Below are 13,953 nucleotides of genomic sequence, written 5' to 3' on the forward strand. Positions count from 1 at the left end.
TGCACTCCAGTCTGGGCGACCGAGTGAGACTCCAACTCAAAAAAAAAAAAAAGAAAGACTGAGGCAGAAGGATTGCCTAAGCCCAGCAGGTCGAGGCTGAGGTAGCCACGAGCGGGCCACTGCACTCTAGTCTGGGCGACAGAGTGAGACTCTGATTCAAAAACAAAACACACACACACACACACACACACGGTAAATACTTTCACAATCACACATTTGCTAAAATCAGCTACTTTGCTAGACAATATGTTTCCTCATCAAGAGCATGGACTTCAAAGCCAGATGGCCTGAATGCGAATCTTTATTCCTGCATTTACTACCTGTATAAGTAAGTTAACCGTGCAGCACTCAGTTTTGTCATCTGTAAAATGGAGTATGTTCTATTTCTAGTTGGTTGTGAGATTATAAAGCAGTCACAATAGTGCTTGACAAGTGGTAAGAGCATAGCCATGCCTACTTTACCCATTCAAGAATAATACAATTTGCTAGATCAACTCTAAGAACTCTAAGAAAGCTTTTAAAGCCGGGCTTGGTGGCTCAGCCTGTAATCCCGTGCCTTTGGGAGGCTGAGGTGAGTGGATTGCCTGAGCCCGCGGGTGAGAGAGCTGCCTGGGCAGCGAGACCTCATCTCTACAATAAATCAAAAAATCAGCCGGGCATGGTAGCACGTGCCTGTAGTTCCGGCTACTTGGAAGGCTGAGGCGGAAGGATCGTCGGAGCCTGGGAGGTCGAAGCTGCGGTGGCCGGGAGCGGCCACTGCACTCCAGTCTGGGCGACAGAGTGAGACTCCAACTCAAAAAAAAAAAAAAAAAAAAGCAACTGTCATGTGAAAACCACAATTGAGATTAAATACTTTTCATAAAACTAACCAGAGTAAGAAGAAAAGGAAAATGTAGTGTCAACTGCATACTAAATTTTATAACCAAAATACTTACAGAGAAAAAAGAAAATGAAATTGGAAGTCTAAAAAGAAATCATTCATTGATCTGAAATAAACTTTTTCCTTTTAACAGTACCTTTGATAAGTCGATACCACTGCTTGCAGACAAGAGCCGCAGTTTTGTGTTCCTGATACGGTGACAGAAAGGATAGGATATACTCCAAAACCTCTTCTGGCAGCTCCAACATGGACCTGTTATGTCTAGTCTCCTCAACCTCCAGTACTGGGTGGGGCTCCTCATCATGCTCCATTGTCCCTTCCAACACAATTTCTTCTTGGTCCACAGCCATGAAACTGTCATCTTCACTGTCCGAGGAGCTGGCCATGACATTCCACTCTACAGCTATAGTAGGTAAGAAACAAACATCAGTATTCAACTGTAGAAAGCTTGGAAACAATTCAGGCATTTGAGTCTAAGCTGTTTATCATTTCCTTCCCACCCTCAGTATGAAATCTGCTCTTCAGTTCTTCCACACTAGTTGTGAGCTACTTTAATCTGACAGGTGCAGACCAAATACAAAGCCCATCTCCGAAGACTTCCGATTACATGTTTTCTCTTCACAGAAAACCAGAATGGCAGCTGATTTCTGGTATAACCATAAAACCAGAAAACTTGTTCTCCAACAATTCTTCTACCTCAAGGATTGAACTGACAGGTAGCAAAGGGCAGGGCAACTGGTCTCCTTAGCCAGTAACAATGATCTAAGACCTCAAACTGCAAAGGAAAAACAAACTCTGGGCCTTGAAAAGAGTAATACAAACATTCTGAGGATACGGGTTAAGAAATAACATTTTCCCTAAACTTTTCCATAAGACAATTCACTTAAGAGGAGGATATTGTTTCAAGAACAGTCTTAACTTGCTAAAATACCAAATACAAGGCAATATTTATAATAGAAAACATCATAAGCCAGGCAAAGTGGCTCATGTCTGTAATCCCAGCACTTTGGAAGGCAATTACGAGAGGACTGCCTAAGCCCACGGGTTCGAGACCAGCCTAAGCAACATGGCAAGACCTCATCTCTACAATAAATAAACTTTAAATAAATTAGCTGGGCGTGGTAGAGTCCATCTGTAGTTCCAGGTACCCCAAAGGCTGAAGTGGAAGGATCCCCAGGGTCCAGTAAGTCAACGCTGGGGTGTCCCTGGGTGTGCCGCTCACTGCACTCCAGCCTGGGTGACAGAGTGAGACTCCAACTCAAAAAAAAAAAAGAATTCGATTTCTTGAGTCTGGCTGCATTATCCACATTTGAATTAAATACAGTTGTTCCCTTGTACAATATTTTGAAAGACTATAAGCCTAAGGTCTGTTTTAGAAAAAAGTGAATCAATGGAGACAGCAAAAGGTCTTATATTACAATTTTTTCCCTAGCAAAATAAATTTGATTGAGTAAAACTCACTCTCTTTCCAAATCTTCTTAAAGTACAATTAGCAAGCCTAAATAAAGGGACTCATGCTGCTGCAATATCCAGCTTAAAGCAATTTTCACCATCTAATTGCTTTACTGTCCACAAAAACATCAAGCCCCATACACTTGAGGGCATGCTTGCTAACTTGGACCTAGGCACAGATGCCAGGAAGAATATATATACATGTGAGCTAAGGTGCAATTCCTCGGTAATTATATGCCCAACACCCAACTGCACAGCGCTTCATTTTTATTTCTTTTTTTTTTTGGAGTGGGAGTCTCACTCTGTCACCCAGACTGGAGTGCAGTGGCCGCTCCCAGCCACCGCACCCTCGACCTGCCGGGCTCCGGCGATCCTTCCACCTCAGCCTTCCGAGTAGCTGGAACTACAGATGCGCGCTACCACACCCGGCAAATTTTTTGATTTATTGTAGAAATGAGGTCTTGTCAAGTTGCCCAGGTGGTTCTCGAACCTGCGGGCTCAGGCAATACACTCACTCACCTTGGCCTCCCAAAGTGCTGGGATTACAGAGTGAGGCACCGAGCCCAGCCCATTTTTATTTCTAAGATTAGGTAATGAACTCATCACTCATACTCCCCAAGGACACAGAGGCATTTTGAAACTGAGTTTTTCCTGTTTTCATGCCAAAAGAAGTCCTACAAAACATCTCACATAAGTGCATTAACTTAATAAATACGGTTTTCATGGACCTGTTTAAAAGAAATCTTCCAGCCGGGCTCGGTGGCTCAGCCTGTAATCCCGCATCTTTGGGAGGCTGAGGTGAGTGGATTGCCTGAGCCCACGGGTTCAAGACCGGCCTGGGCAGTGAGACCTCATCTCTACAATAAATCAAAAAATCAGGCAGGCATGGTAGCGCGCGCCTGTAATTCCGGCTACTTGGAAGGCTGAGGCGGAAGGATCGCCGGAGCCCAGCAGGTCGAGCCACTGCACTCCAGTCTGGGCAACAAGAGTGAGACTCCTACTCAAAAAAAACAACAAAAAAAGAAATCTTCCTCACCCTTCATAATTGTGTTAGGTATTCTCAATCTCCCCAAAGTAATTGATTCTTTGGGAGAAACCACAAACTAAAGTCAACAAACTGGAATCCAAGTTCCCTGAGGGCAGGGACCATTGGCCAAGACATCGCTGCCTCCAAGGCACTAGGCACTGAAATGAGTGCAATCAAGACACCTCTGTCCACAGCTATTTTATAATAGAAATTACATCATTAGTACAGCCAGGAAATAGCAGATCTTTCCTTATATGTCACTGGATACTGTCAAGATACCTTATTGGTCAGAATTAATATACCTGTTTCATGGAATTTTGATCTTTTCAGGTATACACAGGCCTGAGAGTCTGCAGTTAGACTCATGAGCCATACCCCAATCACCCTTTGCTAGATCAAGAGGGATGGCGCTGAGGAAACCATTTATTTGGCCCAGCAGTATCTTTTTCTTCTGAAGAAACTACAGTACTACATCCAACTAAATACAAATCAGGTTCTAAAGTCCAAATACCTTGCTCCTCCAAAGTATAAATTAAGATTTTGAGACTGGGAGATGTGGCTACTGTTTCTAGCTTCAATGCTATGTGACCCAAAATATATTACACAGAGTAAGAAAGAAAAACCTCTATCCCTAAGTTATCGAACATTCCCCCACTTACTTCATAAAGATTCTGTAAAGATAGCAGATATCAACAACTACTCTGAATCCACTGGAGGAAATCCATAATCAACTCAAAGTGTTTGAAGATGTGATGAAATTACTTTATTATGCATGTAAAAGCTATTACTGGCGGGCCCGGTGGCTCAGCCTGTAATCCCAGCACTTTGGAAGGCTGAGGGGAGTGGATTGTCTGAGCCCACAGGTTCGAGAACAGCCCAGGCAACTTGGTGAGACCTCATCTCTACAATAAATAAAAGATTAGCCAGGCACGGTAGTGTGCGTCTGTCGCTCCAGCTACTTGGAAGGTTGAGACAGAAGGATTGCCTAAGCCCAGCAGGTCAACACTGGGGTGGCCGTTGAGTGAGACTCCAACTCAAAAAAAAAGCCATTATTGGATTTTAGTGCGATATTTGATTAATTTATGCCTGTGGCTTCTATACAACTAGACATCTGTAAAACCTCCTGGAATAAACACATCTTTAGGGAAACTGGAATATACTTCATTTACCTAAAAGGAAGTTGAAGATTTAAAATGCAATCAAGCTTATTCTTCATCATTTCAAAGGGTAAAAAAAATTAATTAAGGGAACTTCTTATAGTAAAACCATGCACCAAGACGTAACTCAAGAGTGAGGGCAGCTGGATTGATGGAGGCGTCCAGTCAACCCTCAGTATGAGGCCTCTGAGGCTTCAGGGACAAAGCAGCAACTCTGCCCAGGTGTCATTATGAACTTGTGAAGTTGCTCAGCTCAGCGGCACTACTGGGAGCCACAAAGTGCTAAATGCTACTCTTGAAAATATCAAATGTTGTTGAATGAGTGATTGATAGGAGATTGTATCATTCAAGCAACGGTATACTAAGCCTTATTAACATACTATCATTATCATTGTACCAAGTCAAATGAAAAAGGCATATAAAGTGAAAAAATGATAAAAATAAAAAATTCTACCTTACTCCATGCATTCAACAAATATCAGTGAAACAAGGAAACATTTACTATATGCAAAAATGCCGTGATGAAGTCACAAAAAGAAGATATGCCACTATTTGCTCTCAAAGAGATTAACACAGTAAAGGTCAAAGACACATAAATAATAGCAACAAACAACATTATATGATAAATGACCTATAGCACAAAACAAAAAGATTTAGCAGTTCAGGGAAGGAGGAGATAGCCTCCAACTAGCATGATGAAGAGGTTACACAGAAGTAAGAATTTGAGCTGAGCTTTGAAGAATAGGTAGGATTTCAGAGAATGAAATGGGGGAAGGTGGAGAGATGAAAAAATGTTCAAACTACTTTTCTTTTTTTTTGAATTGGAGTCTCACTCTGTTGCCCAGACTGGAGTGCAGTGGCCGCTCCCGGCCACCGCAGCCTCGACCTGCTGGGCTCCGGCAATCCTTCTGCCTCAGCCTTCCAAGTAGCTGGAATTACAGGCATGCACTACCATGCCCGGCTGATGTTTTGATTTATTGTAGAAATGAGGTCTCGCTGCCTAGGCCGGTCTCGAACCCGCGGGCTTAGGCAATCTGCTCACCTCAGCCTCCCAAAGACGCGGGATTATAAACTGAGCCACCGAGCCCGGCTCAAACTACTTTTCTTAAACCGATATCCATGCCACTTACAGAATTACCTTCAGGAAAAAAGAGTAAAAGGCATTCTTTACTCAATGAGTGTTTTTACAACAAGCATATACTATTAATAGTTTATCTACATTACCAAAGTTAGTAATCTAGAGACTAAGTACTTAGTTCCTGACAGTCAATGTTTTGACAAAAATAGTCTAGAAATAGAATAGTTTGGCATAACTACTGTTGATATTAGCAAACTGTGAACTATTTTGACAAGCAAATTCAGAGCTGTTTCTAGAAAGCATTCCAAATTTAATAAAACATATCAGCTGTACTTTTTAAAAAATGGCTAACCCATCAGTGTGTTACCCAATTAAGATTTCTGCTAATGAGGGAGAAAAATAGAGCATTCTCCCAAACTACCAATCAGTATACTTTCTTATCATTCTTTACAATAGTTGATGTTAAATGAAAACACCTTATGACAAAGCAGCTGAAATGGACCAGTTATCAGGGCCATTCTCCATACTCATCCATAGCAGTCAAAAGACTTGGTATTATTAAATATAAGTAAATGGTCAAGAAAAATGTACCGGTTTCAATCATTCATGGAGATACTCTAGGTTCTGAAAATTTCTTATGAAGAACCATATAGTTTAGGTACAGCAAAATGTTTCATTTGGTAGAAAAAACATAATGGAACTTATAATGGAACTTTAATCCTCGAATTTATATTTTGTGAGAGTTTGAATTTTTCGATTTAAGAGAAGATGGTAACAATATACAAAGTATAGAGTTAGCCGGGCATGGTAGCGCGTGCCAATAATTCTGGCTACTCGGAAGGCTGAGGTGGAAGGATCGCCGGAGCCCAGCAGGTCGAGGCTGCGGTGGCCGAGAGCGGCCAGTGCACTCCAGTCTGGGCGACCGAGTGAGACTCCAACTCAAAAAAAACCAAACAAACAAACAAATAAAAAAAACCCAAAGTATAGAGTAATTCTGATTATAATAATTTAACATAAAATAATAACTTTAGTCAAGCACCATGGCTCACATCTGTAATCCCAGCACTTTGAGAGGCCAAGAGGGGAAGATCGCTTGAGCCTAGGTGTTCCAGATCAGCCTGGGCAACATAGTAAAATCTCATCTCTACCAAAAAAAAAAAAAGTTAGCTGAGTGTGGTGGCGTGTGCCTGTAGTTCCACCTACTAGGGAGCTGAGTTGGAAGGACAGCCTGAGCCTAGGAGGTCAAAGCTGCAGTGAGCCATGATTGTATCACTGCACTCCAGCCTAGATGACAGAGTAAGATGCCAATTAAAAAAAAAAGTATAAAGAGAAGGCTTTCATTGAAGTATAGAACAAATCAGAAGGGAAGCTGAGGGGTAGAGGGAAAGGTGAGTTTTTCTGGGCTAGGAAATGCCAAGATTTTTTCCCTCTCGAAAACAATGATCTAAGAAAGCAGGAAAAATGGAAAAGGCAAGAAAACAAAAAACCTTGCAAATATCCATAGTGTAGCAGTAATAAACTATATTAGCCTAAAGTTGACTTCATCAAGGCTTCAGAAATACTCAGTTAAAGTGCACCTTGCCTTTCCCTTTATATGTCCACACTATTAAGCACCTGTCTGCATACTAGCAATGACTATACTGCAGTTGTTTGCCTGCCTAGTCCTCTCTTCCCATTAGGGCACAATAGAAAATAATTGCTTTTCTACATCCACTACTTGACACTCAACACAATTCACTCAGCTTGAATGAATAAACTATGAATTCACTTTAGAGTCAACAAAAAAACAACCCAATCTTAATTCCTAGATATTATGAAGAAACTGAAATGTCGTATCAAAAAATAAAATAATAAAATCACAGCATTCAGAGGGCTCAAGACTTTAATAAAACTAGGGGAGGGAGGGTAAAAATGGAACAAGAAGAAGTAGAAATTTTTTCTTAAAATAAAAACCAAAATGTCAGTATCTAAGCAAATCATTACTATTTTTAAGATGCTGGGATTTTTTCCCCCACAATTATGTACCCTTACTCTGACAAAATGGAAAGGGTGTGTAAAAACCACTGTATGTCAGTACTCTCTTAGCCTTCTGGGACAAGGCTTTATCACAATGGTTTCCAGACTTCTGAATTTCACAGATCAGCATTTGATGGGGGGGGGAGAAAGGAGAAGAGAACTGACATAGGGTTAACAACTTTTTATTTTTCCAAATAAGGCAGAAAGGCAAAACAAAACATCACACACCAAAAAAATACTACTGTCTAATAGCATCATAGTTTCATAAAAGGGCATTTGAAAACCTGAACAAAAGCTGGGCTCGGTGGCTCAGCCTATAATCCCGCGCCTTTGGGAGGCTGAGGTGAGTGGATTGCCTGAGCCCGCGGGTTCGAGACCCGCCTGGGCAACTTGGCGAGACCTCATCTCTACAATAAATCAAAAATCAGCCGGGCGTGGTAGTGCATGCCTGTAGTTCCAGCTACTTGGAAGGCTGAGGCGGAAGGATCGCCGGAGCCCAGCGGGTCGAGGCTGCAGTGGCCGGGAATGGCCACTGCACTCTAGTCTGGGTGACAGAGTGAGACTCCAACTCAAAATAAAATAAAATAACATATAAAATAAAATAAAATAAAATAAAATAAAAACCTGAACAAAAAATCAGCGAGGCATGGTGACATGTGCCTGTAGTCTCAGCTATTTAGGAGGCTTAGGTGAAAGGACCACATGCAGCAGCCATGAGCATGCCACTGTACTCTAGCCTGGGCGATAGAGTGAGACTTTAACTCAAAAACAAACAAACAAACAAGTTAGAAGATAATCTTTGGGCTCCAAAATGGAAACCTTACTTACGCACACACATGTCCTCAAGACAATATAAACCAGAACCAGTATTTTGGGGAACCATTTATGTCATATTACATTTACTACTAATTAAAACAAGACATGTAAAGTCTGAATTTTAACAAATGAGTACATATATTTAAGGCTAATTTAAATTAAAGTTATCTGATTCAAGTAATGCTAGAAACCCACTTCCTAATGCTAGAAAAACATTAGAGATAATGATGGCTACTAGCAAAATGCACGAAAGATGGCTGCAACCTGATTTCTTTTAGAAATACCTTAGTTGCTCTTTTCCGAAGTTGGCTAGCCAAAATATTTTGCTTATGTGTTTACCCCACTAATTTTATTTATTTATTCACATGTTTATTTATTTATTTAGAGTTGCAGTCTAACTCTGTCACCCAGGCTGGAGTGCAGTGGCTTGTTTATTTGTTTGTTTGTTTTATTGTAGCAATGAGGTCTTGCCAAACTGTTCAGGCTGATCTTGAACCCCTGGGCTTGGGAAACCCTCTCTCATCAGCCTCCCAAAGTGCTGGGATTACAGGCTTGAGCCACAGCACCCAGCCTATTTTTTTTTTTTTTTTTAAGACAAGGTCTCACTCTATCACCATCCGGGAGTGCAGCGCCGTGACCATAGCTCATTGCAGCCTCAAACTCCTGGGCTCAAGTGATCCACCTTAGCCCTCAGCCCTCCAAGTAGCTGGGACTAGAGGCAGGCTCTACCACTTCCAGCTAAATTCTTAAGGTCTAGTTTTTTTTTGTTTTGTTTTTTTTGAGTCAGAGTCTCACTCTGTTGCCTAGGCTGGAATGCAGTGACACACTCATGGCCACCACAGCCTTGATCTGCTGGGCTCAGGAAATCCTTCCACCTCAGTCTTACAAGTAGCGGGAACTACAGGTGCACACCACCACACCTGGCTAATGTTTTGATTTATTGTAGAGATGAGTTGCCTAAGTGGTAGGTGGTCTCGAACCCATGAGCTCAGGCAATCCTCTCACCTTGGCCTCCCAAAGTGCTGGGATTATAGCATGAGTCATTGCGCCGGGTCACGTCTATATTTTTTTTATTTTTATTTTTTGAGTTGGAGTCTCACTCTGTCGCTCAGACTGGAGTGCAGTGGCCACTCCTGGCCACCGCAGCCTCGACCTGCTGGGCTCCGGCGATCCTTCCACCTCAGCCTTCCAAGTAGCCGAAATTACAGGCATGCGCTACCACGCCCGGCTGAAGGTCTATATTTTTAACAAGATTTAACTGTAACACCATCTTCCAAAACTCTTTTAACCTGCAATTAATTATGTCCAGTCAAATGTTATTCACTTAGTGTTACTGGGAGTATTACAGTCAAAATCACAGGGTTTCACAGCTTTCCATACAAACTAAAGTTTTAAATATGAAGTTCTCATACAATATGCTATTTCATGCTACTTAAAAAAAAAGATGAACAAGTTTAACATCACTCCAGAATTATGCAAATTAGAAAACTCTTCACCAGGCTCGGTGGTTCAGCCTGTAATCCTGTGCTTTGGGAGGCCAAGGTGAGTGGATTGTCTGAGCGTGCGGGTTCGAGACCTGCCTGGACAACTTGGCAAGACCTCATCTCTACAATAAAACAAAAATTAGCCAGCCGTGGTAGCGCGCGCGTGCCTATAGTTCCAGCTACTTGGAAGGCTGAGGGGGAAGGATCGCCGGAGCCCAGCAGGTTGAGGCTGCAGTGGCCGGGAGTGGCCACTGCACTCCAGTCTGGGCGACTGAGTGAGACTTCAAGTCAAAAAATAAAAATAAAAAGCTATTTTAAAAAGTTGAATTTAGCAATGTTTATCAATTTAAAATGTGCAAACCCTGAGACTTATATCAAGGTAATTTTTGGGTATCTTTCCAACACATATATCCATAAAGGTACACAAAAGTACGTAGAAGTGGAGGTTTGATGCATCTTCTTTGTAATGTCAAAAACATGCAAAATTTATATATCCATTAACAAGAGAATGGCTAAATTGTGCTATACCCCAAACTACAGGGTTTTAAGAAGTGTGGGTTTTTTAAAATGTGGGTATTTCAGCATAAATTGACATGAAAAGATCTCCAAGACAAACTATTATGCAAAAATGCAAAACAATAATTAATATAATCCCTTTTTTTTTGAGTTGGAGTCTCACTCTGTCACCTAGACCGGAGTACATTGGCTGCTCCCAGCCACCGCAGCCTGGACCGGCTGGGCTCCAGCGATCCTTCTGCCTCAGCCTTCCAAGTAGCTGGAACTATAGGCGCGCGCTACCACGCCCGGCTAATTTTTTGAATTATTGTGGAGATGAGGGCTTGCCAAGTTGCCCAGGCGGGTCTCGAACCTGCGGGCTCAGGCAATCCACTCACCTCAGCCTCCCAAGGCACAGGATTACAGGCTGAGCCACTGAGCCGGCAATGTAATCCCATTTATGTTAAAGAATAAACTAAGCCCACTGCAGCCACTGCCATAGCCATGATGCCAAAAGGAAAGAAGCACAATCAGTACCAGCCACCGCCACAGCAGATCCAACTGCCTGGGCAGGAATAGACTAAAGAGGGTGAGGATGGGAGTCCCACTGAACCACCCAGGCTTCTGGGACCTCCCCCAATGGCCAATGGAAAGACTTGTGACCCCAAGTCAGACCATGGAGGTTTCTCTAAAAACAGAGAAATCCTCAGACTCAAAAGCTAGGCAGGGTTCACTTGCCTGCCCAAAGATGACTCCCAGGTTACTAAAGACAAATCTGACTGCCCTGTCTGCCTGCCAATACTCTGGCAAAAAGGGCCACTGTCAATACAAGGGCCTCTGTGCCTTCTACCACCCAGGCATCCATGGACCTCCTCTGTGCGACTGTGCCTTCCCACCCAGGCTGGAAGAAGCTCTCTGTGACCTGGCAGCCACGTATTTCCTTGTGGCCCTTTGATGGCTACTGTGAGGCTCTTCTACCCAACACCCTCAGCCAGTGACATACCCACTCCAGCTGCCACATGCCCCAACTGGGGATCCAGAGTAGTGTTTCATCACTAGTGCACAGTGTGCATGCGCTCATGTGATCCAGCTTCCAGAGACTCGCCTTTGGGACTCATCTCTGCTCCCTTTGGCTACCTCCTGGATTTTCTTGCCCCTCTTCAAATGATGGCTGAACAGGCTCTTCAAATGATCGTCTTCAAATGATGACTGAACAGGGACTCTTTTTGGTGCTGTTTCTTGTGCATCTGTCCAGCTGTCCCCAGTACTACCCTCAATTCCTAAGAGCCCTGGAGCAGTTTCCTACCATTCCCACATCTTCTAGCTGCCCCAATGTCAGCTGCTTTGAAACTGACCAGGTTGTCTGACCTGAGGTCAAGTTTGGATGTACAGTATAGTTACTCCCTAAAAGGCCACTCTTCCTGCCTTTGGATTTCATAGCTTCTCTGTCACTAGCAGGATCCCCCCTGCCATGCTCTGTGATCACTGTGCTCTGTGAAACTGCATCCCCTTATAATCTTTCTCAGGGTCTGTGGCATTTTTTTGATTTACCAACACTAGAAGAAGATTATCTGCCCAAATGAGTGAGGTTCCTTGTGCCCTCTAGTCTTTCCTACTTCCTAACATGGGAGAACTGTGAAACTTTCCTTAAGACTGTCTCCCCAGCCCTCCCATTCTTCTCCTGGTGTTGATTCTTCTGGGTCTGACACAGCCCCACAAGATGTCTTGTAAAGCCTCTGATGGCTTAACCCTACCTAGCTCCTCTCCAGCCTATTTTATCAGACTAGGTCACTGCGAGGCCACCAGCCTTTCCATCTGAATTCTGTGACTCTCCACCAAACCGATCTTCGGACGGAACCTGGACAGTCCTGTTGCCCTCTGCCAACCCTCTTCCCCTACACACTGGCACTCGTTGTTTTCTGTGAAAATGGCAGTGAACTGGTTCACTTCTAAATTGGTCATGAGGAAATGGGTCAGGAGCTGTGTGGACAAGCGGGAGGGATGAGAGCAGTTGGGGAACTCAGAATGAGTTTTTTTCTTTTCTTTTTTTTTTTTTTGATTTGGAGTCTCACTCTGTCACTCTGTCACTCAGACTGGAGTGCAGTGGCCGCTCCTGGCCACCACAGCCTCCACCCGCTGGGCTCCGGCAATCCTTCCGCCTCAGCCTTCCAAGTAGCTGGAACTACAGGTGCGCGCTACCACATCAGGCTAATTTTTTTGATTTATTGTAGAGATGAGGTCTCACCAAGGTGCCCAGGCGGGTCTTGAACCCGCGGGCTCAGGCTCTTTTTTCTTTTTTTTTTGAGTTGGAGTCCCACTCTGTCGCCTAGGCTGGAGGGCAGTGGCACACTCACGGCCACCACAGCCTCTGTCTGCTGGGCTCAGTCAATCCTTCCGCCTCAGCCTTCCAAGTAGCTGGAAATACAGGTACGCACCACTACGCCCGGCTAATTTTTTTATTTATTGTAGAGATGAGGTCTCACGGGAAGCAACAGAGACCTTCAGGCAGTCTGAGGAGCTCTAAGCCCTAACTGGATAGAGGCTATCCTGCCAGTGGCTGAGGGCGGGCACCAAGACCTGCACACCCAGAGCAGCAGCACTCAGGTCCAACACCTGCCTTCCAGGGATGCCTTACTAAGTGCTTTATTTAACTCTCACCACCAAGCAAGGCAGAGACTATTCTGCAAGTTAGGAGAATGAAGTGGAGAGAAGAGTAGGCAATGATTTGCCCAAAACCAGACCTGGCGCTGAAATTCTAGTCCTCTGACGTCTACAGCCACTGATGGAGAAAAAGTAGGCTGAAACCTGAAAACATTAGGCTAAATGAAATAAGACAGACATAAAAGGACAATGTAAAGGCCGGGCTTGGTGGCTCAGCCTGTAATCCCAGTACTTTGGGAGACCGAGGTGAGTGGATTGCCTGAGCCCGCGGGTTCGAGACCCGCCCGGGCAACTTGGCGAGGCCTCATTTCTACAATAAATCAAAAATTAGCTGGGCATGGTAGCGCATGCCTGTAGTTCCAGCTACACGGAAGACTGAGGCAGAAGGATCGCGGGAGCTCAGCAGGTTGAGGCTGCGGTGGCCGGGAGCGGCCACTGCACTCCAGTCTAGGTGACAGAGTGAGACTCCAATTCAAAAAAAAAAGGACAGTGTATGAATTCTACTTATATAAGGTACCTAGAGTAGAATGGGGAGTTAGTGTTTAATGGGTACAAAGTTTCAATTAAGGAGGATAAAAAAGTTCTGGGGTAGAAAGTTGTGATAGCTACACAACAATGTGAATGTACTTAATGCCACTAAAGAGTACATTTAAGAACAATTAAAATGTGAAATTGTAGGTTATGTCTATTTTACCACAAGTTAAGAAGTTATAAAAAACATAGTTTAAGCCAGGCGGGGTGGCTCAGCCTGTAATCCCGTGCCTTGGGAGGCTGAGGTGAGTGGATTGCCTGAGTTCGAGACCCACCTGGGCAACTTGTTGTGAGATCTCATCTCTACAACAAATCAAAAATTAGCCGGGCGTGGTAGCGCGCGCCTGTAGTTCCAG

General features: G+C 43.8%; 1 protein-coding gene across 2 annotated transcripts in view; it reads right to left on the reverse strand.

Moving 5' to 3' along the window:
* The window catches only part of FBXO42 (F-box protein 42), a 100,719-nt gene that overhangs the window by 58,740 nt on the left and 28,026 nt on the right, over positions 1-13,953 (reverse strand). For both annotated transcript variants that reach the window (XM_021715675.1, XM_008064303.2), the window contains one exon: positions 1,017-1,283. In XM_021715675.1, coding sequence (XP_021571350.1) covers positions 1,017-1,266 — 250 coding nt within the window. In that variant the 5' untranslated portion in view covers positions 1,267-1,283. The remainder of the gene's footprint in view (positions 1-1,016; positions 1,284-13,953) is intronic.

Source organism: Carlito syrichta, unplaced genomic scaffold, assembly GCF_000164805.1.
Source record: "Carlito syrichta isolate Samal-C Ts95f unplaced genomic scaffold, Tarsius_syrichta-2.0.1 Scaffold307274, whole genome shotgun sequence".
Classification (NCBI taxonomy): domain Eukaryota; kingdom Metazoa; phylum Chordata; class Mammalia; order Primates; family Tarsiidae; genus Carlito; species Carlito syrichta.